The 26,759-nt window shown below is 45.3% G+C and overlaps 1 protein-coding gene across 3 annotated transcripts; it reads left to right on the top strand.

The window, feature by feature from the left end:
• Positions 1-1,438: 1,438 nt before the first annotated feature.
• LOC121300003 (ras-related protein Rap-1A) lies at positions 1,439-24,774 on the top strand. 3 transcript variants are annotated; one of them, XM_041228322.1, is made up of 8 exons: positions 1,439-1,516; positions 16,353-16,441; positions 16,821-16,889; positions 17,273-17,329; positions 18,260-18,400; positions 19,020-19,163; positions 19,799-19,929; positions 24,597-24,774. In XM_041228322.1, the coding sequence occupies exons 2-7, from the start codon at positions 16,385-16,387 to the stop codon at positions 19,886-19,888; spliced, it is 558 nt and encodes a 185-aa protein (XP_041084256.1). In that variant the 5' UTR covers positions 1,439-1,516; positions 16,353-16,384; the 3' UTR covers positions 19,889-19,929; positions 24,597-24,774. The 3 variants fall into 3 exon arrangements, with proteins under 3 accessions (XP_041084256.1, XP_041084257.1, XP_041084255.1); XM_041228321.1 differs by lacking the exon at positions 1,439-1,516 and adding an exon at positions 1,523-1,880; XM_041228323.1 differs by lacking the exon at positions 16,353-16,441 and having other exon boundaries at positions 1,466-1,516.
• Positions 24,775-26,759: the final 1,985 nt, after the last annotated feature.

Here is a 26,759-nt window from a genome sequence, read left to right as displayed (position 1 = left end):
AAAAGGGCAACGTCCAGTTTGGAATTACAGGCCTTTCAAAACCAAAACTGCCATGGAAGGAAGCCGGACAAAGAATTGGAAACTAATAAGCATCTCCTTTCGTTTCCTCGCCTGGCAGTCGAGCGCACTGAGAGGCAATGCCCGATAAGTCTTATGGAGATGGAGTTTGTTTTTTTAAAGCTAGACATTGTGTGTGTGTGTGTGTGTGTGTGTGTGTGTGTGTGTGTGTGTGTGTGTGTGTGTGTGTGTGTGTGTGTGTGTGTGTGTGTGTCATCTCCTGTGTGGCAGGGCACTGAGTGGAATTCTTGATTGGTGGATGAAAAGTACAGCAGTCATTCAAACTTGTCATTTCATCGTTTTTGAGTCTGATTCTTTATTTCACTGTAGCTTTCTGATCCACACAATGGTAGCCGGGGTCCTTTATTCATCACAGAAACCCCACACAATGCTTTATGGGCAACTGCAAAATCCCTCTCTCAAGGAAGTCATATGATACCAATGAAGTTTGCTGTGCATTTGTACACAGATTTGGTGCACAATGAAAAGGTATGCCCAACATTGCATGGAGACTGAGCGTTGAGCATCATAAGCTGCAGCTTTGCCTTGGTCCTGCACCACCTCGCTGGCAAGGCAACAGAGAATCTCTGCAGTGCTTCAGTGTACATTCCAGCAGAACACGCAGCTTCTGCGCCATTTGTGCACACTGCTGGGGCTTTTGTCTTATCAGGTTGCTGATAAAGCGAGGAAAGGCAGGGAATATTTGCAGGCTGCAGCGGTGTTTGACAAAGTGATCATCAAGGCTTCGGAAGACAAGATTCTCCACGGAGCTCCTGGGCTATTTACAGGAACATTTGTATAGCTGACTTCTGACTCTTTGTGGCCCATAACATATTGACTCAGGGAATATGCAATAGGAGACCTCTTTCTTTCTCATTCCTTGGCCATGCTGTCATTGTCCAAGGCTCTATAAATTTTGTTGTTGCAATACGGGGGGGGGGGGGGGGGGGGGGGGGGGGTCAAATTTTCAAAGAGTTTCCTATTTTTTTTTTAATGAGAACAAATCACGTTAATGTTACAAAATGAAAAAAAAACACACACACAATAGGAATGATGGAGGAGTTTAAAAGCTGTAGCTAAACTTGACATCGCCATTATGAAGCACAGCAATTATTACAAATAAAAATGCATACAGTGCAAATCACAATTCACCTTGTTTTTTTCAATATGTTTTACCAGATCTCTGCTTACCTATGCTTTATCATACTGTATTTGTTAATTATTATGAAAATACGCAAATTCCAACCCAAAATATGACCTGGGCGCTTGATAGCTCTTTTTGACGGATAGTATTTTATTATTATTATTATTATTATTTGCAGTACTAACACAGTGCACAGGGAGTCCAGTGGCGTTGCCCTTTTAAGAGCGCTGGGAGGGAGGCTGGGGGTGACGTCACAGCGCATAGACTGGCGCTGATGCGAAGGCGCTGCTGGAGCGGCGGAGAGAGCGAGAGACGGTGAGTAACGGAGGCGAGCTTTAACCGGAGATCGTGCCTGTCAGACCGGGGCAGAGTAGGGACAAGCCGGGGTGATTGGGGCGCAGTCCGGAGCGCTGGAATAGGCGGTCAGGCGAGGGGGTTGCGAGGGATCCTCGGTGCAAAGCCCTGCCCTGTGGCAGCGGGAGCAGCCTGCACAGGCCGGGCGGAAGGGAGGTCCAGCAGCAAAGCGGAATATGGCGGAGAGACGGATTGCATTGCACTGTTAAAGAAACAAATTCATAAAAACAAGCACCCCTCAAAACTGCACTGGGGCAAAGCATGCTAACCGTGAAGCGCTGTGATCCATGATCCCGGCCGAGGGAACCTAGGCTTGATTTATCTTGTAAGTGTAACCAGGCTGTGCGCAGTGTTTTACTTTCGGGCTAAACTTTAAAAAAAAAAAGTGCTGAGAGCGGAGAACACCTCGTAACATCCTCGGAGGCTCCCAGCTGCCTCGTTTGCATCCTCTAAACCCGGGGAGAGAGGCTCACCCGGCACCATTCACGACCCGGCTGTCAGAGCCGGTCGCGTCGCATTCACAAACATACACGCCAAAGTTTAACTGGGATGCTCGCTTTGAAGCTGTTTGTAAAATAGTACTGCTGGTAATGATAATGATATAATAATAATAATAGTGTGTGGGTGGTCACGACAGGATTACACGTTTGCAATGCTACCAGTAACACAGTCTGGGTGTCGTTTCCCGAGTCGTGTAATTTTGCGTGCTGTTTGTTATCCGCTGGGGTGATGTGCAGTGCTGATTATAATTAACCAGTATTATTATCCATTACAGTTAGCAGCTCTTGGGTTTGTACGGAAGCGATGTCATCGTTTCTATGTGAATGTGTGAGATATATATATATATAATAGATGGATAGATTTTTTTTAGTTCGTTTTACATGTATTTGCACTTAACTGAAATGATCTCTTGTCTAGGTGGTGAAGTGATAACGCAATTTACAGCACCCAGAGACGTGTGGTTTCAAAGTCAGTTTTAAGCCCAATTTTATAAGTGTGTTAAATATTACATACACAGTTTATACATTTGACTCTTAGACAGTGTAGAGCTGTGGATAGGGGCTCTTATGAAATGTATTATTAAAGGTGTGAATCCATAACTTCAGGCTGTGTAGAGTCACAACAGTAATGAATTATTGACAGCGATTCCCTCCAGTAGCGTCTTCAGATGCAATAATGTGTGAAGACGTTGATAACACTGCCGTGTTTTCTTTATTTCGTATTGTTTTTGTGTATCCCTCTGATTTCAGATATTCTCATTTTTTTGTAATTGTCTGTTAAGCGCAGGTTGAAAGTGACACGCTGTAGGCGATCTCCTTCAGTTAGTGCACTGAGATGAAGCGGCGCCTCTCTGAGGTGTGCTTAATAAATGAATAGGAGTGTGTGTGTCCAGCGCCCTGTGTTTGTGAGCGCTGTAAACACAGCTCAGCCCGCAAGAGCATCTCTTTGAGCTTTCAGCTGACAGCGAGCTGCTCTTAACACACTGTTAGAGAAAGCCTTGTACTATTGTGAAATCCATTGTTTGTGAAATCCATTGTTCACACGGGTGGATTTTGGGGTAGATTTTATTTTTGTTTTTTTAAACTTTTCCTCATGAGCAAAATGTGCCTTGTTTTCCCGAATGGAAGTGGTAGATGAGCCACCGCTTGGCAGCGCTCCTTTAACCAAACTCTGACTGAACGCTGCACCTGTGTGGCTGTGTGAGAGTTTGCATTGCCGAGAATAGGATATTGCGCTGGAGCTTTGAAAACCAGCCTGGGATCATTTTGGAGAAAGATTGCTGTAGCGAGAGGAACAGCACGTGCATGAGTGGCATGCTGTATCTGAGCATTCCTGTGTTAATAAAACCTTGGAAAGCATTCTCTCTGGCACGGTGACGTCTCTGCCCTGCCAGCTCACACAGTTGTGACCTCGTTTCACAATTCCAGGTACTGGGGTGTGCCCTTGACTGCGCTGCAGGGAGAGATCAAGCCTTGTGATTGGACAGGCTCTGCTGTAAGCGGCTGCTTCTTGTTACTGTCATGCGTGGCCCCCGGGCTGAGTTTGTGACTGACGGCTTGCAGTACTCCTGCATGTTAAACATGAGGAAACGAGTGCTGCCTGGCTTCATTCACACAGCATCGCCTCTAGCACAGCGCCTCTAAACTGCAGGCCGGCAATGCAGGAAAGCACTGTTTTTATTAGCGTCCAGTGCAGAATTCAAGAAGGAAGGTTTTAATGTGCCTCTGTTTTCATTCATTGATCATTTAAATGCCCGGGTGCCCTTTTGTTTGGAGCTTGCCTTCCTTCCTGTGTGTATGACATTGCTAGCACATGCATGTTTTCAGAGCCTGGAAGCAGCTGGGAGATGAGCAGTGTTTGGATTTCAGTTAAATCAGGAAAATATAAATGAACAAGCACCCTTGTTCTCAATAGGCAATCTAGCTTTTCTTCCGATGCTGTGAGTATAACAACGTGGAGCGGGCAGTGCTGCTGTAGAGTGGGCGCTGCCGTTCTCATTTCTAGCTGTCTGGTTATAAAACGACACACTTGGGTCGCTTGTGTTGCTGTTCATGGCTTGGTTTTCACAGCCGTGTTTTCACAGCTTAGCCGCTCAGCATGTTGTTATAGGTTAGAACCGTTCTGCTCTGAAGCTTCCTGTCGTTGCTTCCTGTCTTGACGTATTTATTATTTTCAAATTCAGATTATATATTTTTTTCATTGCTTTTGTGTCTAGCTGTTGTTTTTTTTTTCTTTTGCTGGTACAAAGGCATCCAGTTGAGGTGGATGATCTTGTCCAGGATCCGTTGAACAGTAGCCGACAAAATACTTGTGTGCAACTGCTGTGTGCAGCTGCCATTCCCTAGAGAGGTGTCTCCTGATAGAAAATCTGAGCTTACAAACACAATCATTTTGAAACACGGCGTCTGACACACCAGGCACAAGAACGTTCTCAGTTTGCATTCCCTGCTGGTCCAAATCTCTTACGCTTCCTGCTGTAGGTCATTTCACCTTGGCAGTCTCTTCAGAGTCAAGCCTCTTACTATCTGCATGTAGGGGAAGATGGATGGGAATAAGACTCCTGTTGCAGAGCAGTTTCATCCAGTCCAGGTTTTAATACAACAAGTGTACCCTTTATTTCTAACCTTGTCTGCTGTAGCCATGGCTGCTGTTCTGTTTGTCGGGGATTACGTTTGTTGGCAGTTCAGGTGAAGTTGTCTTTCAGGTAATTGAACGGTTGATCCACTGATATCTGTGTCCTTCTGCAGTACGCAGAACAGTCCCTGCTGGGTGGAAACTGGTTCTTGCAGATGATGTGTTTTTGGTATTTTCCTGTAAACTCATTAGCGACAGTGATTGCTCTTCACCGCTCACATTGCAGAGCAGCCCTGTAGCTGCTACTGCACTGTGATAATGAAGTAATTCGCTTCTTGTTTACCCGATGATGCTCAAAATAAAGTCAGTTTTTAACATCTATCTGGGATCATTCAAATGTACCACCAGCAGCAAACCGTGCTCTTTTGCAGTGCAGTCGCTGACACAGCAGCGAGGGAAGCTGGCTCTGGTACCGACAGCATTTTGCTACAGCGTGCAGCAGCAGACAGATTGACGGTGAAGGTACAGTATGAAACCAGCCTTGCGTCTGCATTCATTAAACCAGGTACACACTGGAAGTAAGCGTGTTTATTTTCCAGGGACTTTTTTTTGATTAGCTGATGTTTTGGTGCAGGATGTGTTCTGGAGGGAGTCTTCCCTCCTCCTGTGTCAGAGAACGCTGGTAATCGGTTGCATGTTTCTGACTGGGATTGCATTAGCACTGTGTTTGTTTGGGATTGATTGCCAGGAGACAGGTGTTGGATTGTAAAAACAACGTCATTTGCCAGCGGACTCCAGAGTGACGAAACCTTGTTAAACTCGCTTGACTGACAGTGGAGTTATTCACTTGAAAAACATCTGCAGGATAGCCCTGTGTAGTCAGGGGTGAGGACAGTGCTTATTTCCTCTGCAGGATAGCCCTGTGTAGTCAGGGGTGAGGACAGTGCTTATTTCATCTGCAGGATAGCCCTTTGTAGTCAGGGGTGAGGACAGTGCTTATTTCATCTGCAGGATAGCCCTGTGTAGTCAGGGGTGAGGACAGTGCTTATTTCATCTGCAGGATAGCCCTTTGTAGTCAGGGGTGAGGACAGTGCTTATTTCATGCTTGACCGCCCCTTGACTGGATCAGTCAGTGGAGGTAATTGTGTTTACTGACATGCGTGTTTAGGTACAGCAGCACCTGGTTATCTGTCCACAACAGGTGATTCATCGGTGAATGGTTGCTGTATTCTTATTTGTGCATTCTGGAGCAATCCAACCTTGTTTTCTGTTAGGGAAAGCAGTTCTAGCTATGCATGCGCACACACCCCCTCTTACACACACACGTACTCACAAACGCGCGCACACACACATGCAGGCTGCAGTAAAAGCTGATTTCAGGCGTTTCTTGTATTGAAACCTTTGCCAGTTGGAATAGCTGTTTTGAAGAAACTGACAAAGCCTCTGGGTTTCTGGTCATTTTCAGCTCTGCTGAAGATTTGGGATTGAGTTTCTCTCAACAAAGCTTACATTAGCCTGACAGATAAAGCTGCTGTTCCCTTTCCTGCTCTTCTCCTAGGTAGGGGTTGTAAAGGAAGTAGTGCACATCCCTTGATAACATTCACAGCACGGCTTTTTTTTTTTAAAGGTAGGATATTTATATCTTTTAGTTTAAAAGCTAAAACATCTTTCTGTACTGTAGCATGAGCAATTACTTGGGTTCAGTATGGGTTTGGTTGAGTCATAGTTAGCAACAAGTCTGTACTGCTCCCTCACCCCTAACAGAAAGGGTGCTCCCTCCAGTTCAGGGCAGGGTTGAGGCAGAGTCTGTACTGCTCCCTCACCCCTAACAGAATCAGGGCAGGGTTGGTGCAGAGTCTGAAAGGGTGCTCCCTCCAGTTCAGGGCAGGGTTGAGGCAGAGTCTGTACTGCTCCCTCACCCCTAACAGAAAGGGTGCTCCCTCCAGTTCAGGGCAGGGTTGAGGCAGAGTCTGTACTGCTCCCTCACCCCTAACAGAAAGGGTGCTCCCTCCAGTTCAGGGCAGGGTTGAGGCAGAGTCTGTACTGCTCCCTCACCCCTAACAGAAAGGGTGCTCCCTCCAGTTCAGGGCAGGGTTGATGCAGAGTCTGTACTGCTCCCTCACCCCTAACAGAAAGGGTGCCCCCTCCAGTTCAGGGCAGGGTCGAGTCGTCGAATGTGATACAAGTCCTGAGAGCATTGCTGATCCCCAGCTGTTCCTGTGACTGGCTTGGCACTGTGCAGTCCTCTGCAGTCCCTAACGCATGCCTGTGCTTCCCAGGGATTAAAATGGATGCTGCTGCTGGCAGGACTCGCATTTCACTTCATTGTTTCTTAGGTAGAGTTACTGCCAGATGAAAAAAGAGAAGGAGCAGAATTAAACACCAAGTTGTCTTTTTAGTTGAACAAGCAGGCTGTTTCTGACTGGAGTGGTTTCAGCTTGTGCAGTTTCATGGCTTAGGTGAGATTTACTGTACATGTACATGTAGGCTGCTATCATCATGAGCACTGTGCAGCCTCAACACGGTCTTCATGAGCACTGTGCAGCCTCAGCACGGTCTTCATGAGCACTGTGCAGCCTCAGCACGGTCTTCATGAGCACTGTGCAGCCTCAGCACGGTCTTCATGAGCACTGTGCAGCCTCAGCACGGTCTTCACGGTCTTCATGAGCACTGTGCAGCCTCAGCACGGTCTTCATGAGCACTGTGCAGCCTCAGCACGGTCTTCATGAGCACTGTGCAGCCTCAGCACGGTCTTCATGAGCACTGTGCAGCCTCAGCACGGTCTTCATGAGCACTGTGCAGCCTCAACACGGTCTTCATGAGCACTGTGCAGCCTCAGCACGGTCTTCATGAGCACTGTGCAGCCTCAGCACGGTCTTCATGAGCACTGTGCAGCCTCAACACGGTCTTCATGAGCACTGTGCAGCGTCAACACGGTCTTCATGAGCACTGTGCAGCCTCAGCACGGTCTTCATGAGCACTGTGCAGCCTCAGCACGGTCTTCATGAGCACTGTGCAGCCTCAGCACGGTCTTCATGAGCACTGTGCAGCCTCAGCACGGTCTTCATGAGCACTGTGCAGCCTCAGCACGGTCTTCATGAGCACTGTGCAGCCTCAGCACGGTCTTCATGAGCACTGTGCAGCCTCAACACTGTCTTCATGTGTCGCTGTGAAATCTCAGGAAATGATCAAACAGGAAAAGCGGTCTTTTACAAATGCAGATTTTAGTTTGATTGGGTAGAGATTAGTGACTGAATTATGCAGTCATAGGAGTTTCCTTTTGAATTTATTTGAAAATGACACTATATAGGGCTTTTAAATGTTGGATTTGTGGGGCTTGTGTAATGTGCTGGCTCATCATTTTCCTGCAGTACTTTGCCCTGCACAGACCGTGCCCTAAAGGGGTTTCTATATCATCCATATGAGGGCTTCCGTGTTTTTACACAGAATTGCAGTGAACGAAACAGTGTCATCTGAGCATCTTTTACCACGCTAGTATAAGCTACTCCTGGAATTGAGCATTTTATAAAACACTAAAACATGTGCTTCTTTCAGAACTGCACATTTGAGACCTGAATGAATGAGAGGAAAAAATTTAAAATGGCAAACTCTTTTATTTTTTTAGCTGCATTAACTGTAATGCTCGGGTGATTTGAATTGTCTTTGAATTAGAACACAGATGATCGTAACCCTGTGCAGACACACACTGAGGCGTGGAACAGAAGGCTGTGACCAGGGTTAAGTACAAAGCCTTTTCCCTTGGCTGTGTGCACAGTGCTGTTTGTTGAAGGCAGGAGTAACTGAACACCACTATGCATGCTTTGCTCTGAGCAGGTCTTTGGGGGCCGACCCACACTAATGTTCATGCGCTGCAAAGACAAATAATTGTCCTCTTTATTAAAGTGAAACAATGTAGATTCTGTATTGGTCTTGAAGCGCCGCTCCGCGAGCAGGGCTGCAGTGTTTGAAACACACAATAAAGGCCATTGAAAACCCAGCGCTGTTTATTTGGTTGCTCTTAGTTACATTTTTGTATGTTTATTTTGGGTTCTTATCTGTTTCGCAGCTGAACACATTCGGTTCCTTATAATCTTTTTAAAGTTCCTCCTTCCTGCAGCTCTTTGTCTTTTACAGATTGAACCATTCGTATCGTTAGATCGACTCGCTGTGTTCTAACTGGGGGTGTAACGGGACCCCAATCTCACGATAACAATGTGTACACGATGTGCCGGTCGTGATCCGATATGCACCACGCTGCACGTGATCATCCTGATGGGCTACTTGCATGATGCATAACAAGATCAAATGATCCTGGGCTCACCGCCCACCAGAGACCCCTGCAGTCTGGCCGCTGGCAGGGTGCCTGCAGGCTTTCCTGTAAGCTTCCCAGAGCGACGTTGTCCTCCGACGCTGCAGCTCTGAGGTGGCTGCGTGGTGGGCCTGCAGCGTGAAAAGAAGCGGTCGGCTGACGGCACACGATTCGGAGGACAGTGTGTTCGTCTTTGCTGCTCCCGAGTCAGCACGGGGGTGGTAGCTGTGAGCTGAGCCTAAAAATAATTGGCTATTCTAAATTGTGAGAAAGTTTTAAGCAGTTACTATATAAAAAAATTAAAGACAAACATTAAAGCAGCTGGGCAGAGTATGTGTCCCAGTACACTCCGCTCTTCTTCGTTCAAGAGCCGCTTGCTGAACTACAGTGAGCTGTGCTGTGCTTTTGGTCTCCTCTCAGCGTGCAAACGAGACAGAGCTCTACTGCTCGCTCCAGCGTTTACCTGCTCATGCGTTTGCGTTGTGTGCCCTCCCTGCATCTCGAGTGTAGAGCGTTGCTCACTCAAACGCCATCTCAATGGGGGACTAAGTGGAAACCGCAAGACTCGTCTAACCAGTGAAGAGAGCCAGGCTTGATTCCAGGATTTCTGCAGGAACTCGCTGTGCCAGTCTGTCCCCTCGCCGTGCTGGATTTAGGAATTCCGATCTTCTGGAACGCACCAGCCTGGAAGCTGCTGTGCTCAAGTATTTTTAGGCTGCGAGGTTGCAGCAGCTGACTGGAATAACTGATAGTTTTGTATTGCTATTATTTTCAGATTGCCTGTCAGCACTGTTTTTTTTTTTTTTTTTTTTTTTTGGGGGGGGGGGGGTTTGCAGTTCTGCAGCAGTAGGATTTTCCTCACAGTCTGCATGATTATTTGACCAGTCCTAAAATTAGCTGATGAATCACAAAACTTGTACAGTCCTTTTCAAGAAGCTTCCTCTTTATCTGAAGTCATACATTTATAGTTTGTTTCAGGAGATTCGGGAGCATGTTAGAAAGCAGTTGAATGCAGACCAAGTCCCGTTGGTGGAGCGGTGACAGATACTGTATCGATGGATACTGATTTCTCAGCCTGTGTCAGCCATGTCTTCTAAACACAGTTTAAGCAATTGTTTGTTTCTTTTTACCCACAATTTGAATGATTTTCTGATATCTGATAATGGGGAATGGCATCATGACTTTGGGATCATTAGAAACTGCATGAAATATAAAGCGAGCCAATAATGTGAATAGAAACGTCAAGGATCTGTGTATCTCAGAAATGTTCTTACTTTTTAATTAGTCTTCAGTAACATTAAAGAGGAAAACGCCTTCTGAAAGGTCGGCCAGCACTTCCGGCCATGTGCAGCAGCAGCCATGCAGCAGGCTTCTGACTGTGTGACGGTCAGGAAGGACAGGGGCCATGTCCGAGACGACACAGAGAGGCTTCATCTCACAGTGTCCAGGCTAGTGGGCAGGGAGTGCTGTGCATCACAAAGCTCATCACTGCACAGTGTGTAGGAGTAAGAGTGCATGCCCTCTTCTACTCCTCTTGAGAAATGAATCCTGCCAAGACTGTGAACAGGGAACACAAACAGAGCTGCATTAATAATCAGAGAGATTATTAATAATAACCAGAGAGCATACCATATATTAACTTGACGCTGTTATGGCTGCTTTCACAGACCCTGATTAGCATGAGTCTGGACCCTAGTTTTTCTGTGGGTTATTGCAGGGGAACCCCGGTCTCTAGTTTTTCTGTGGGTTATTGCAGGGGAACCCCGGTCTCTAATTTGTTCTTTTGAAACGGTTGAAACACAAGGAAGCAGTTCTATGTTTGGATTTCAACTGTAATCTTCTATTAGGACTTTTTAAATGACTCTTAAGCACAAGGTTAATAATCTGAATGAGCCGCATTTCTCTGACAAGACTCTCGGCTTTCTGTCAACTTCTTGAAAGCGTGTGTTTCTGTGTCGTTATCTGAGCAGTTTTATCAGAATGAGTCAGTGCAATACGAGAGGGGTCACTGACTGTAGCAGTGCTTTAAGCAGGCTTTGAAAGATTGCAATAGGGGATTTTCATGCTGGTTTGGGGCGAAAAGCTTTTTCATAATCAGTGAGTCAACAAGAGAACTGAAAAACCATCTCGTTATTAGTCACCGACTTATTGAAAGCCAGACTGCTGCAAACCATCAACGTTACTTTCTGAAATCTGATGAAAAAAATCTTTCTACCGGGAATTGAAAACATGGCCTCCTTTAGAATGATCTTGTATTTCCAGTCAGTCCATCCCTCTCTGTCTTAGTGCTCCCGAGCAAGGCTGTTTAACAAAAGGCTTCATAGTGCTGATGAAATGCAAGTGCTGGAGACACTGGCCACTGCTGGAGTACGGCACCAAAAACACAAAGAAAGAAAGAAAGAAGTAAAGTGAATTTCTTCTGAAAGTTATTCCCTGACCTGCCTCCAGTTTAATGAGCACTGATACAGAACACAGTGATTTTCACATTGTTTTCCAGTAAAGCCCAGCTGGTGTGTGCAGGAGGGCAGTCCAGTCCGTGCTCTGCTGGCAGTTGGTGTTGCTGTGAGAGTTCAGAGGATTGTGTGACTCGGTTTACACTAGCAGCTCGTACAAGCCAGCCTTTGTCCACAAGTTGAGAATTGCTAGTGGGTAGTTAAACATTTCCAGTGGGCTGATAAGAAATGGCTCTGGTATTTCAAGCTTCAGAAAATGAACAGGCTATAGCAAATGTTCCCGAATATTCATATCTTATTGAGTCTTACGAAAACATACTGAGATTTGTTTTTAGTCATGAATGTTTCCTTGTCGATTGTTTGAGAATACACAAGAGGGATTCATTTCCTTTATTTTTTTTTGGTGGTATTTTTAAATGCAGAAATAAAGAAGCAGCACAAAACATGGAATGGCTTGCATACATTTTGAGTGGCAGCTGCTTAAATGTGGTCTTGTGCAAAACAAAGATTTCAGTGTAAAGGCTTAAGCATTACGATGACTGTTTGATCACTTGCCACGTTTTGAGTTGGTTGTGGTCAGGCGGTCACGCTGTACCGCATATCATTGCGGGTGTTTAAAACGTTACACCCTTGAGGGGTTTGAGAACGCCATGGTAACTGGTGCAGCTTGACCACAGGTGCAGTGAGGTCTGCTGGGGTTGGATATGTGGTCACTTCTAACTGAAGGAATTGTTCTGCTTTGTCGAGTTTGCTTTCCCAATTTTAGATCTGTTTCAAACCCTTTGCCTGTAATACAGCATAGCATACAGGACTGAGCAGAAGAGCACAGCGCACAGCAGGACTGATTTACCGAGGGCTGTTCGGGTTACAGGGTTCCAACAATCGTGGTTTGGATAATCAGGGTTTTACTCTAGTCTGCTTTTGACTGAAAGACCTTGTTTTCAGGAACAGGAAAACTAAAAGAAAAGATTGCGGGAACTCTAATCAATACCTCGTCACCTTCATCTGGAAGAATGTGTTTAACAGCAATGCTGTTTTACCTTGAGCAAAATGTGAAACGCAAGAGCAACAGGAATATTGATCTGAACACAGACTGGAGAAAACAGTCACGTAAATGAGAAACGAACACATTGAGAGTGCGTGCTTGCTTGCTTGCTTGCTTGCTTCGAATGGTGTAAAATGAACAGGCCTATTTGCAACAATGCTGGTGCTCAGAGAGGAGAGGTGTACTGTGGGAACAGAAAGGCAGCATTGTTACAGGAGGGAGCGTGATCTAGATCTGCTGGGATCCTCAGAAGAGATTACATTGAAACTCCTCCTGAAGCAGAACAGTGAAGGATGTAAATAATTTATCTGCCTCCTAGTCTGTGATGTTGCCAGTGACTATCAGCAAACAGACACACTGTAAACAGCAGCAGCATCACACGGTGCTGGTAGACTTTGAACCCTGTTTACTTTATAAAGCAGCATAGTTGATACAACGAGAGCCACACGATTCACAATCCCCTGCATACTGTCCATGCAAAGAAGAGAGCCACACGATTCACAAGCCCCTGCATACTGTCCATGCAAAGAAGAGAGCCACACGATTCACAATCCCCTGCATACTGTCCATGCAAAGAAGAGAGCCACACGATTCACAATCCCCTGCATACTGTCCATGCAAAGAAGAGAGCCACACGATTCACAATCCCCTGCATACTGTCCATGCAAAGAAGAGAGCCACACGATTCACAATCCCCTGCATACTGTCCATGCAAAGAAGAGAGCCACACGATTCACAATCCCCTGCATACTGTCCATGCAAAGAAGAGAGCCACACGATTCACAATCCCCTGCATACTGTCCATGCAAAGAAGAGAGCCACACGATTCACAATCCCCTGCATACTGTCCATGCAAAGAAGAGAGCCACACGATTCACAATCCCCTGCATACTGTCCATGCAAAGAAGAGAGCCACACGATTCACAATCCCCTGCATACTGTCCATGCAAAGAAGAGGGCCACACGATTCACAATCCCCTGCATACTGTCCATGCAAAGAAGAGAGCCACACGATTCACAATCCCCTGCATACTGTCCATGCAAAGAAGAGAGCCACACGATTCACAATCCCCTGCATACTGTCCATGCCCAGTGCATACTTCTGTTGCTGTAGATCTGCTGTTTTTCTTTTAATACAATGGTTTCTTCAACTCCTCCGGTTAAACTCCCAGGATACTGGGTGGGTGCAGAACATTGTTTTGCTATTTTTCTCTGAAATAGTGTTTTTTTGAACTTGGGCTGACTGCACTCTAACAGTTTTTATTAACAGAGTGCGTCACGTCATTTAAAACTACAGTCAAGTAGAAACATGTGTCTGTATTGCATTTATCCAAGGATACTGTGTCCAGTTTAGTCCCCTCACTGCAAAAAAAGACATTATTGCACTTGAGAAGGTACAGAGAAGAGCAACTAGGCTGGTCCCAGGACTCAATGAGCCGTGAGGGCAGGTTAACAAGAGTGAGTCTATAAAATGGGAGACAGTGCAGAGAAGTGACTTCAGGTTCGGCACAGAGAGTAGAACCAGGTGATAGTAAACAGAAGCTGAATGGAAGCAAGTGGAGAATGGAAGGTAAGAAGCACCTTTGTACAGAGAGTTAGAAATGCATGGAACAGCCTCACAGGTGATGTAGTAGAATCTTCAAACACTGGAAACATTTAACACCTAAATAAATATTCTGTCCTGTTAAAATACGATCTCGCTAGTACGGGCGAGTGGGGTGCTAAACAGGGACGAACCTTGAACAGCCTTTTCTCATTGTCAAACCCTTTTTTTCCTCATTTTCTTGGTCCTCTTATGTAGCACTTTGCCTGGCGTGCAAAATAATGTTTCACTTTTTAAACAGTACAGATCTCTCCAGTTACTGTGGTAAATCAGTAGCACACCACACACAGAAAACCTCTACAAAACCGCAGTCAGACTCCCCACCATGTCTTGTGTGTTTATTTGTAGAGCTGGCTTGTCTTGTGTGGTATTTGCTAGACTTTACGAGATGCTGCGTGCTGTGTAGGGTCAGTGTCTTACTGCTGTTCATGTTCTCTTGTAGTTGTGGGGCTCCAGTGTGATACAGCAGACTCTGTGGATGGGGTGCTGATTGCTTCATGGAAAGGTGTTGTATTCTCCACTCAGCCTGACTTGCAAGCACAGTAACTCGCACCAAAACACGAGGTTTTGGTGCATTTGATGAGTCACGATGTCACGTGAGCTCCTTTTTCATTTTTGAGTCGGCTCGCCTCTATTTCACCAGGGGCTTTCCTTCTTTTGCAGCCGAAGTGTATTGGCTGAAATCCTAACCCTCCACTGGTTTTGAAAAGCCTGCTTTTGTGTTGTCGAGGCGTTGCCCATGATCCTTAGAGCTGCTGTGAGGCAGGGGAGAATATACGAATTCCAGGAATCAAACCACTTGTCATATTTGTGGAGTATTCACAGCCTTACATGGAGAAACAGCCCCCTTGCCAGAAAAGGATAATTGTTTGATGATGTCATTGTTTTAAAAGGGCCCTGCGCTAGAAAGCCAGGCAGAGGACAGGCGAGAGAAGGCAGTGTTTATGGCATGCTCCTCCGTTCTCCTTATTTGTCGGGGAAACTCTGGGAGGAAAGAGCAACGAGGCCTGTGCTGCAGGTTCATTGAAGAGGCATTTCCTAATATGGGGTGTCTGTGTGAAATGAAATAGTTTCCATTTGTCGTTAACGTTTTTCTTAGAATCTTTGTGGAATAAAAATGACTCCATTTCATTCATTAAGCTATCGTTTGAGTTGAAGTCCAGCGCTGGCTAGAATGGAAAGTGGAGCGTGCATTTGTTTCAAACTCTCCTCCTGTGCTAGACTAGCTCACCAGTCCTCCAGAGAGGAATGCTATGGGTGGCTTTACCAGGATGATACGCTGGATAAAAACACTCTCGTTTTTAGAGCTGTCATGCCTGATCGAGTCTGACAGGCTGTAGAACTGTCTCTACATTGATTCTGTCTGTGTTTATTTCTTTAATGTGGGATTTTATTCTTGAAGGATGAGTATTTCTGCACTGTTCATTCCCTCATGTCTGGAGGCACCTGTCTTGCACAGGTTTTTAGATGCGTCTCTTACTGCTGTGAGTCTATCAGGACTGAATTCTAAATGAACCCTGTGGATACTGAAGACAGCACATACCAGACATGAGATTACAAATTAGCATGAGGTGATTGCTTGAAGTGTGTTTTCAAAGAGCATTTATTTTAGGTCTGACTTAATTCATTTTATTCTTATCTGTTTCTCAGCAATGTGTCAAGGAAATATAGTCTCTCGCATCTCTTTTGATGTAGTGGTTTTTAGATGTTTATCATAAAATAACTTAGAATAGGCAGCTAAAAATTCTTAGCAGTGTTATGGAAATAAAAGGGTGGTCCCCGTGCACCCTTTAATATCCCCTCTCAGGCGTGTCCTGGTTTGTAAAATGACTACAGATATTTGACCTGCTGTACAGCGCCTGGTTTTATTTCGATAAGATTATTTGAGATTTCAGTTTTTCGTTTGAAGTTTGGTTACTTCAGGTTCGTTTGAGGTTTCAGTGCTTGATGTTGCAAATCGAGGTTGAATGAAAACACCAGGGAGGTTATGTTGAATTTTCGTTACGGACTCTCTTATGCACCAGGTAGAATTGAGAGTTTAATTCCATTGCATTTCGCCAGTGCCTTCTACCAGGGCTAGTAATTGTCCTGAAGTTTGACTCTTCCCCTTTTGAAATGGGGACAGCGCTTTGGCGCTCAGTGAGCAGCGTATGGATTCCCTCCTTCAGTTTGAACTGTTCTGTTCCAGTGCAGTGGGAGGGTGTTGAGGTCAGCGGCGGGTCAGGGTTAGGAGGCGTGTCTTCCCGTTTCTTCTGTAAGCTGTGCTCCTCGTTTCAGTGTGAGCTGTAACCTGTGCCTCTCTTTCGTTTCAGATTGAGACGCTGTTTTCTGAACAGGCCACACTATGCGTGAATACAAGCTTGTGGTCCTCGGCTCGGGGGGTGTGGGGAAGTCCGCTCTGGTGAGTGCGCTGGCAGGGCTGAGTCTAGAGTACAGCTGACCCTGACTCTCGCTGGAAAAGCAGACTGCAGAGCTGCTGGAAACTGTGCTGGCACCTTCCTGTCTCTCTTCTGCTTCTCCAAATCGAGGAGCAGTGCTGTGCAGCCTTCCCTTACAGAAATCGAGGAGCAATGTTGTGCAGCCTTCCCTTACAGAAATAGATGCCAGTCTCTCTCATGGTTTAATTTGTCTTTTATGTGCATTGCCTTCCAGTACACTGGCCTGTGCTTCCTCTTTCGCTATCTGACTTGCACATTAAAAACAGTGAATTAATGACTGGATCTTATTCAGTACACTGCTTAGTATGCATTCCTTGTTTCGTTTTTTTTTTTTTTTTCCAGACAGTACAATTCGTACAGGGAATATTTGTTGAAAAATATGACCCCACAATAGAAGATTCATACAGAAAGGTAAGTTTTCCAAAGTACGTTTTCAGAAACACGATCACTGCTAATAATGCAGTTACTGATAGGAAGATTTCAGTGCAATAAGTGATCATGCCTGGACAAAATGACCAATAATCTCGAAATCGTGTCATTGCAACCCTCAGTCAGACCCCATTTTAATATTTCCGAACGAGAGGAGGCCATTCGGCCCGTCCTAAGCTGGTCCTGTTCCTAGTGGCTGATTGAGCTCAAAGCTTTGTAAAGTCATGTTTGAAGGGATCCCAGCCCTGCTTGGATTAGTCTTGCTGCTGTTCTCTGGACTCTCTCCAGGGCCGCTGTGGTATATAATGGCTAGGTTGTTATGGATAATTTCTTCATTCTTTTTCTCCTCTTTCCCCCCCATACAGCAAGTGGAAGTAGACGGACAACAATGTATGCTTGAAATTCTCGACACAGCAGGGACAGTAAGAGAGCGTTTTGCTTTGTTTTACTATGAGTGACCAGGGCAGGGGTACCATGATCAACCCTGGGAACATATAGCGTGGGGCAATTATTCACACAAACATGGGGGGGGGTGGGGGGTCAATCTAATGGTGATGCCAGAACCTTGAGTTAATGAAGGACCAGGTATCAATCTAGTGATAGTGCCAGAGCCTTGAGTTAATGAAGGACCAGGTATCAATCTAATGATAGTGCCAGAGCCTTGAGTTAATGAAGGACCAGGTATCAATCTAGTGATAGTGCCAGAGCCTTGAGTTAATGAAGGACCAGGTATCAATCTAATGGTGATGCCAGAGCCTTGAGTTAATGAAGGACCAGGTATCAATCTAGTGATAGTGCCAGAGCCTTGAGTTAATGAAGGACCAGGTATCAATCTAATGATAGTGCCAGAGCCTTGAGTTAATGAAGGACCAGGTATCAATCCCTGAAATGAATTACACAGGAGCACATGCTCTCCAGTTGTACTCAGTAATATAATTCAGGCCGTCTTACTACCTCAAGCAGTTTGTTCCTCATTTGTTAATGGTTTTGATAATTGATCTACATTGTCCAATACCGCAGTTGGGTTTAATTATGATTTTTGACTCATTTTAACAGTGAAAAATATATCTGAATATGCATATGGGTTTTGAAAGAATATGTAAACAGAAAGTAACTTTCAGATCAAATATACAATGTAAACTATATAAACCTCCGATAATGAATTTTCCAAACTAAGTGGAACTGATTGTAGATTCGTGTTCCTGAGAATGTGTTTCAGGTTAGGAGTGCATGATCAAGGCATAGTGGAGTTCATCTGGACAGACACTTGACACTATTAGTGAAGGGGGACCCTGGTCTCGTGTGGACACATGATTTGAGGACACTGAACACTTTTTATTTTTGGTCCACAGGAGCAGTTCACAGCGATGAGAGACCTGTACATGAAGAACGGCCAGGGTTTCGCTTTAGTATATTCTATTACAGCACAGTCAACATTTAACGACCTCCAGGACTTGAGAGAACAGATCCTACGAGTGAAGGACACTGAAGATGTAAGTAGCTTCTAGACTACATTGATCCTGCAGGGCTGTGTTACACACAGTGGGCATGAGTATATCGATGTTCCTCTGCACTGTACCACACCTCTCCTTCTGACATTCAAGGTGCCAGCTGCTTTAAACTTTAATAATGGTGATCGCTCTAGTCATGAGGGCACAGCCATGGCAGGGGATGGGTGTCGCTGACAGACTTGTTCTGTATGGCTGCTGCTGTTTCATTGCTAACAGGAGAGTATGGCTCGGCTTTCACACACAGCTGAAGTGCTGCTTTCATTCAATTACCGCAAATGGAGTTCTGTGTTGATCCCGCTGCTCACTGTTGACGAGTCAATGTTAAACTGTCCTTTTGTCATTAAGAGGATCACACTAGCTTTTAATAATACACGTGAAGTGCAGTTAGCAGGCTCTCCTCCTCTCTGATTCCACAGCAGGGTGTGACGCACGACGCTCGGTCCTTGAGGCTGCACTGTGAAGTTGGAGGTGGATGGGGAGATGGTTTAAACTCGTCTGTAACGGGATGTGTTATTCTGGATTGGGCGAGTTCAGTAAGGGTTTGTCCTCCTTTGTGTGGCTGCTCAGTGTCTGACCAGCTCCCCTTCTTGTTTCCCTGCAGGTCCCAATGATTCTGGTTGGCAATAAATGTGATCTGGAGGACGAGCGGGTCGTGGGGAAGGAACAGGGTCAGAACCTAGCAAGACAGTGGAACAACTGTGCCTTTTTAGAGTCCTCTGCAAAGTCAAAGATCAACGTTAATGAGGTAAGACTGACAGAGCAGCGAGTGAACGAGCGCCACGTGTTTATTCCAGGACTCTCACTGCAGCCACGCTACAGCAAGACAGTGATGTTTTTTAAATGAGCAAAAATATGAGTCCTCCCAATTCTCTGTGATCTCCCGAGTTCCAGTAACTCTCTTTCACACACCCTTGTTTTATTCAGGTCTGCTTTTTGTTTGTTGGCTTTTAAAATAAACCAATGTCCTTGCTCACAATAAAATTACAAGAGAGGGACAATCCCGTCTTTTTGCTCTGTTCGTAGTCATGGTTATTACTTGAGATTCTTGAGTTGGCTTTTAACAACAGTTTGGTATTTAACAGCCATTTGGGGAAAGTTGTAAATATCCCTGCTGATTCACGCAGACACACCCAGCATCTCAGCAGACAAATCAGTCGTCGATGGGAAGCGAGAGGAACAGGACCTCTTCTTGCACTGGCTGTGGCGCTAAGCTTTCTTTAACTTTAGAGGATCATTGCCAATTTAGAATTTCAGTACAACAAATAAAAACTAAATAAATTGTCAAACTACTTTAACAAAAAATGATCGAGTTGATTTTAGTTATGTTTACAGCAAGCAAAGTGTGGATCATTAACACAAGTACGCTTTCTCCTTCCGTAGATCTTTTATGACCTGGTCAGACAGATCAATAGGAAAACGCCAGTGGAAAAGAAAAAGGCTAAAAAGAAATCGTCCTGCCTGCTGCTGTGAGAGTCCAGCCAGCAGCAGCGGCAGCAGCAGCTCTGAGCATGGTGAGTGAGCCAGCGCTGGCCAGCCTTGACGAGACCAGCTTCTGAAACTGCCACCGGGACAACGGGACGTTTCCAGAAAGCATTCGCTCTTCACTCAGTACATTTCCAGTTTTGCACGCTGGTTTCGTGGTGCAGGTGGACCGGGCTGCAGCTCCAGTTTCATTCTGAGATGACAGTTTTGCACGCTGGTTTCATGGTGCAGGTGGACCGGGCTGCAGCTCCAGTTTCATTCTGAGATGACAGTATTACACGCTGGTTTCATGGTGCAGGTGGACCGGGCTGCAGCTCCAGTTTCATTCTGAGATGACAGTTTTGCACGCTGGTTTCATGGTGCAGGTGGAATGGGTTGTGTGCTGATGAATGCATGCAGATACATTGGTAGATCTGATAAGTTCACTGCAGTTTTGAGAGGAGTGTTTTTCATAGACCTGGATACAGGTGTGCTGTGCTACTAGAGTGTGGCTCAGTGTCTCTCAAGTGTAATGAGTTCTGAATGTGAAGGCAGTCCTGGTAGCTTCAGTGGTCTGCTGTTTGTGCTCCTTATCTTTCATACAGCAGAGCTGAAGCCACCCACTGGAGCACTTGCCACAGGAGATCGCCTTTAATCTTTTCCATGCTTGGGCATATTTCCATGGAAACGCCATTGAGCTTATGGAGACCTTATTTTTGAGTGTTGTGTTTTTTTTGGTGGTTGTTCTTGTAAATGTCTTGAAACCATTAACCCCGAGTTTACTGGCTGCATATGAAGTGGCGAGCGGGTTGTTTTAGTTCTGCTGTGGTACAGTGACCTCCCTTGTGTTATCTTTGACTGCTTCACTTCCTTGTGTTTTAGTGTGTGAGTGAGATTGAGAGATTATCTCTAATGTATTACGTGGCTCGCTGCTACTGCACTTCACAATCAATTGGTTATTTATCTGGATCTTTTGTAGTTCTGGTGTGCAATATCTTGTGTTGCTTTGGCCTTCTAGCCAATATTACTGCAGCTAGTGGAAGTACTATGAGGTATTAGTTCCACTTGGGAGGAGTGTTGCAGGGGGGACATGTTATTGGTTACACTGGTGTACCAGAGGCATTTGGGAGCTCCATTAAGAAACAGGATTGCTGTAACCTTTTAAAAACCTTTCACACCTGTAGCACGTTGCTCTTCTTGTTCCAGAACGTGCATCGGCGAATACCACCACTAGGGGCTCCAGGATGAAAGGGTTAACGAGCGCTGCTTTCAGTGTGTTGATACAGCAGCACACTGATTTTGAGAAAATAAATGAATGACACGGAATCTGCAAACCGAGTTGCTGCCCTGAAAATTCAGGCGGTGGGTTATTAATACTGTAAAGAGGAACAAGAAAATGCTGACAGACAGAACGGAAGGCATGCAATCCAGTCAGTGACTTCTTTTAAAAATAATATTGCTGCGCCTGCTGAAAGGCCCTGGTTTTACACACTCCAGCGACGAGGTGACAGGAAGACTGCACAAAGACATTTCACCCAATGAAGAGATTTTAAACATGACAACGCTTTTTCAGATCAGCAAGCGGCCAGGCCGAGAGAGAGCTGCATCTTTACAGGCTAGTGTGGAAACATTGCTTCATAGTGCTGTTCATTGCAGTGTGGCCTTCGCTGCTTCCAGTCTGGATCAAGTCGCACGCAAGCACGCTCTGTTGATACAGCACACAGTTAGGCTCAAATGGTGCTTTTTTGTTTGCTCTAGATGATGCAGTCTCTCATCACAAAGCAAATGGGAGCTCTTTAGTACAGCAGCGTGTTTGTTTAACTGAAATATTAAATCCTCTTGGAGATCAGTAATCCATTATAGCCTTCAATGCTGCGGCTGTACTTGTATTCTCTTTGTAACATCAAAAATGCATCTTAAACATTCAGAAGTAAATGCGCTGTGAATTGTGTGGGAGTTCGATAAACTCCACACAGGCTTGTTTCTGCATGTATCTCTGAATTGCCCCGTGGCTGATTTGCACAAAGAAGCGATGTTTACATGAATTCATTGAAATTTAATTGCAGAACTTGTAAACCTTGTGGCTAATTTCATATTGCACCTTGGAAGCCAGTGCAAGAGCCGTCGCAATGACGCAAGCATCAATTAAAACGCATTACCACTGGCACGCCAGCTTCATTTACAGCTGCACTCGCATCGAGTAGCAGTGGCAGAAATCTCAAAACGGAAAGACAGCATTGTCTCAAAACGTTTTCAGGACACCTGCCTGGTGCTGCGTCAGTGATCTGCCTTTTCCTGCCAGTCTGCAATACCAGATGTCCCTGTTTATTCCAGTTCTTTAAACTGTGACTCTGTAAACCATGTTCTGTTCTTCAAACGTCTTTGCTGCCACTCAGATCTCTAAACCAGCAGGACGGGGCAGCTCTGGTGTGGGCAACGCCACCTTGTTTTGTCCTTTTCGTAGTTCGGATCAGCCCTGAAAGCTGGGTGGTAAAGTCCCAGGGGTGCCGCTGCTGCAGTTTCCAGTTTAAAATGAAACTGTTGAGCTTGATCTGAGAGCAGCAGGTCACCCTCCTGGTCAGTCACAGTATTTTTTCACTAATTCATTTCCTCTTGGACGCTGCTGCAGAGTGTGTCAGTAGCCTGAAGGGAGCTGTTACAATTGAAAGGCTTGCTCTGTCACTTGAGCTCGGGGGTAGAGGGGGGGCTGACAGGCTGTAGATTATACGGGATGCGTCGCTGTTGTGTATGTACCTGCTTGTTATCTGTATGTACTGTCGTCTGTGCTTTGCGTCATATCTTTTTTTATGTGAAAGCTAAAGGCAGCTCTCAAATGAGACATACGCTCCGGGGCTGTGAAGGGAGTCAGTCAGATTCATTTGAAGGGGTGTGTGCTGTGCTCCGGGGCTGTGAAGGGAGCCAGTCAGATTCATTTGAAGGGGTGTGTGCTGTGCTCCGAGGCTGTGAAGGGAGCCAGTCAGATTCATTTGAAGGGGTGTGTGCTGTGCTCCGGGGCTGTGAAGGGAGTCAGTCAGATTCATTTGAAGGGGTGTGTGCTGTGCTCCGAGGCTGTGAAGGGAGCCAGTCAGATTCATTTGAAGGGGTGTGTGCTGTGCTCCGGGGCTGTGAAGGGAGTCAGTCAGATTCATTTGAAGGGGTGTGTGCTGTGCTCCGGGGCTGTGAAGGGAGCCAGTCAGATTCATTTGAAGGGGTGTGTGCTGTGCTCCGGGGCTGTGAAGGGAGTCAGTCAGATTCATTTGAAGGGGTGTGTGCTGTGCTCCGGGGCTGTGAAGGGAGTCAGTCAGATTCATTTGAAGGGGTGTGTGCTGTGCTCCGGGGCTGTGAAGGGAGTCAGTCAGATTCATTTGAAGGGGTGTGTGCTGTGCTCCGGGGCTGTGAAGGGAGTCAGTCAGATTCATTTGAAGGGGTGTGTGCTGTGCTCCGAGGCTGTGAAGGGAGCCAGTCAGATTCATTTGAAGGGGTGTGTGCTGTGCTCCGGGGCTGTGAAGGGAGTCAGTCAGATTCATTTGAAGGGGTGGGTGCTGTGCTCCGGGGCTGTGAAGGGAGTCAGTCAGATTCAGTGCTCCAGGGCTGTTTTTTCTCATCCCTGCTGAGAGCACTGACATGTTGCTAGTAGGGTTTAGGCAGTTGGAATCCCAGTATAATCACTATTGCAATAGTCGGCTCTGTTGTGGCTCATGGCACAGTGGGGCACAATAATAGATGATTCGCTTTTGTTCAGAACACAAGCCTAGTGGATTCTGATTGGCTATTAGTTTGAAATTCTAATTGCAGTGTCTTCCTAGGGTCAAGGGTTCACATGTGGGTAACCACCACAGATATTAAATCAATATAAATCTTGTTCATCATTGATGGAAATGTGCAGAAGTGACACAGTACACCACTGTGTGTTTTCACACCTCTAGAACATTGTGTGTCTCTTGCAACTGTCACGCTCCTGCAGCTTGCATATGAAGCTCTTTATCAGTTCATTGCATTAGCCTTGTTTGGACAGTAAAAGGTCAGTCTTTGTTCTAGATAAGCAAGCCTGGGATCATGTAGGGCTGCATGTCCATGTTGCGCCTGCAGTTCCAAGCAGTGATATTGTGCTGCTGCTACGTCTGGCATTTTTGATCCTTTAGGGTTAGTTGGATGAATAAATGTCAATGTTGAGATGGGATTGACCGATTCCTTTCTGTTTAATGCATTCAGAGAACTCAAAAGATGAACAGCCTCCACCACTGCAGGTAGCTTGTGTTCTGACTGGGGTGTGGATCAGGGGTGACTCTTGGCTTCGTGTTTAATGTTATCCCAGTTAAACGGTTCGGGTTTCTTCAGATTTTGACTGTAGAGTGATGACTTTTTACAGGAATCCTTATACAGTAAGTTTTTCTGTTAATACTCTGGGTTTATTCAAAGTCTAATCCTCAATTTCTACCCAGAATTCCTGGGTTTTACGAAAGCTGTCATAGTGAAAGTCAGTACTGGAGAATGTGTACCCTGTGCAAATCCACCATCTCTGTACAGTTACTGGTTTAATAGTGTAATATACCTGACTGTAGTACAGGCTGTACTGTTTGCAGTGAAGTATTCTGTTCCATCACATACAAGCCCTGACTGTACACAGGTGTACTGGTTGTCTTTTTTAATAAACACTTGTGCTTTGGAAATGATTCCTCTGCGATTTTGTGTTCTAAGTGTTTCCTTTCCTCCACAGAATGCAGGAATGAAGAACTGTTGCCCAAATTGGAAGGTGCCAGCATTCCAGATTTAATACAAAACAATCTGAAAGTTACAAGCTGTCTGAAGAGGCTCCTGTTCTTTTCTGTATGGTTTAACTGAAGAATTCTGATTTCGGAGGACGGATTGGAACGATCCGCACCCCCCCACCCCCACTCCCACTCCCACCACTCCCACCGCTCCCCCCACTGAAAAAAAAAAACCGTTCGTTTTTAAATTTTTTTCTTCGTTTTGGTGTATTTTCACCTTGCAATAGTAATTAAAAGATGAAAATAGTTCTGTTTGAATTGAATTGTTTGATCATGTGAATGCATGGACACGTTTCAAATGTTAGATGTTGCAAGTTGAATCAAGAATTGATAACGTGTGAGCCTTTTTGTTCTCACAGTACCCTCTTCTTTCTGAAGTACTAACAGCCCGACGGTAACAGTTTGAAGTCAGTGGACTGGCATCACAAACAGCATCGTCTTTCTGAAGTGACTGCATTTTCTATCCTGGGACTTCAGGAATTCCATTCCTTTCGTGTTTCCCTTAATATATTCAAATTCAAATGTTTTGTGTGTAATGCTTTGGGAAAAATGGGTCTTTTATAGAAAAACAAACTGGGGGGGAAGAAAAAAACAAACTGATTTCTAAAATATATTCTACTAAACCAACTCTAATATTGCTTTGTGTGTTTTACTGTCAAATTAATTAATGAATGATTAAATTTTAGTACATTTTCATTATTTTGCGTTGTTTTTTTTGTTTCCTTAAATTAAGAATCGAAAGGCCTATTCGCAAAGTATTTTTAAGGACCGTTTTAAAAATGCTTCTATTAAGGAATGTTTGTCGAAGAGCGGTTTAGATCAGATTAGACTGTACTTAAAAATAATAATTCAAACCCTCTCAATCAAAACATTCCTAAAAGCAGTCCTTAACATTGAGAGTCAGAAAAGTGTTTTCTCATCCCAAGTTTCACAACCGGGAATGCTGGTTCCCAGAGAAATGACATTACATGAGAACGAGCCTGGCCCCATGGGTTCATTGTGAAGTGCTGGAATCTGCAGCTTGGATTAGTACCCTGGCAGTGAATGGTCTGCGCTGCACAGCTTTGACCAAAAGTGTAGCATCACCCTGGCATTCTGGGATCGAGACGTCGTTTTAAATGAAAACAACTACATCAACATAGTTTACATCTTCTGATTTAACATGTAATCAGAGAAACTGCAAAATGATATCTCAGAAGCTAACTGGAAGCCACAGTAGTAGTAATTAGTACATGATAGATTTTGAAATGTCTCCTTTTCCCATGTGTTGTCAGTTTTTCGTTCTGTCTATGGAAAGCTACAAAGCGGCGTGTAATTCAATATGTTAACATTACATTGTTCAGCAGGTTTCATTTGGTTTTATGAAGCAAAGTTAGTTAAACACTCTATAGGGTGATGCAAAACTTTTGGCCAGGAACCAGCCAAGGTGGATCTTAAGTCCAGTCTTGTGTCTAAGTTTTATTGTGCGGGCTGTACACTGTGTGCATGTCTGTGTACTCTGCATGAAAACTGCAGCCTTGTATTTGTTAGTGCAGTAATTCATTTCGACCACAAGATGGCAGTGCTGTGCTTCAGAGGGTAAAGGACTCGAGTTAAACCAGCATTCTTCGGTTTACGACCAAGTCGACACTTGAGAACATTCAGAGGACGTGTGAATGTATTCCCAACTGGAGGGGAGTTGCTGGGGCTGCATTGCGGTTGCAATTCAAACAGGCTCTTGTATTGTATCAGCATCACGACGGCTTGACTCTAAAATGATGTTTCCTGGCTGACGTTCTTCACTCACTTCAGCCTTTGTCAGAAACAGGCCTTGTTGACTTTGCACTTCGTTTACATTGTAGTCATGTGATGTTGAATGCTGAAATACATTTCAGAGATTGGCTTCTGGCTGGTTAAATAGCTTCAGTTCTTTCATCCTGTCTTTGTATCTCGGTCCTTGTGAGCCCAAGGGTTCCTCTGCTTGCTCTTTTCTGCCCTCTCTCCGGGGCTGCAGTGTCCCTGTGCTGCTGTGGAAGTGTTCGCAGTCTCGCCTGTGCATCATACAGCCTCCTTGGATTTGTGCTGCCTGTACAGCAGGTCCTGATCGCTCCTGTGTTTTTACAATGCTGTTG

This window comes from Polyodon spathula, chromosome 25, assembly GCF_017654505.1.
Source record: "Polyodon spathula isolate WHYD16114869_AA chromosome 25, ASM1765450v1, whole genome shotgun sequence".
Classification (NCBI taxonomy): domain Eukaryota; kingdom Metazoa; phylum Chordata; class Actinopteri; order Acipenseriformes; family Polyodontidae; genus Polyodon; species Polyodon spathula.
This window is presented reverse-complemented; position numbering and strand designations above follow the sequence as displayed.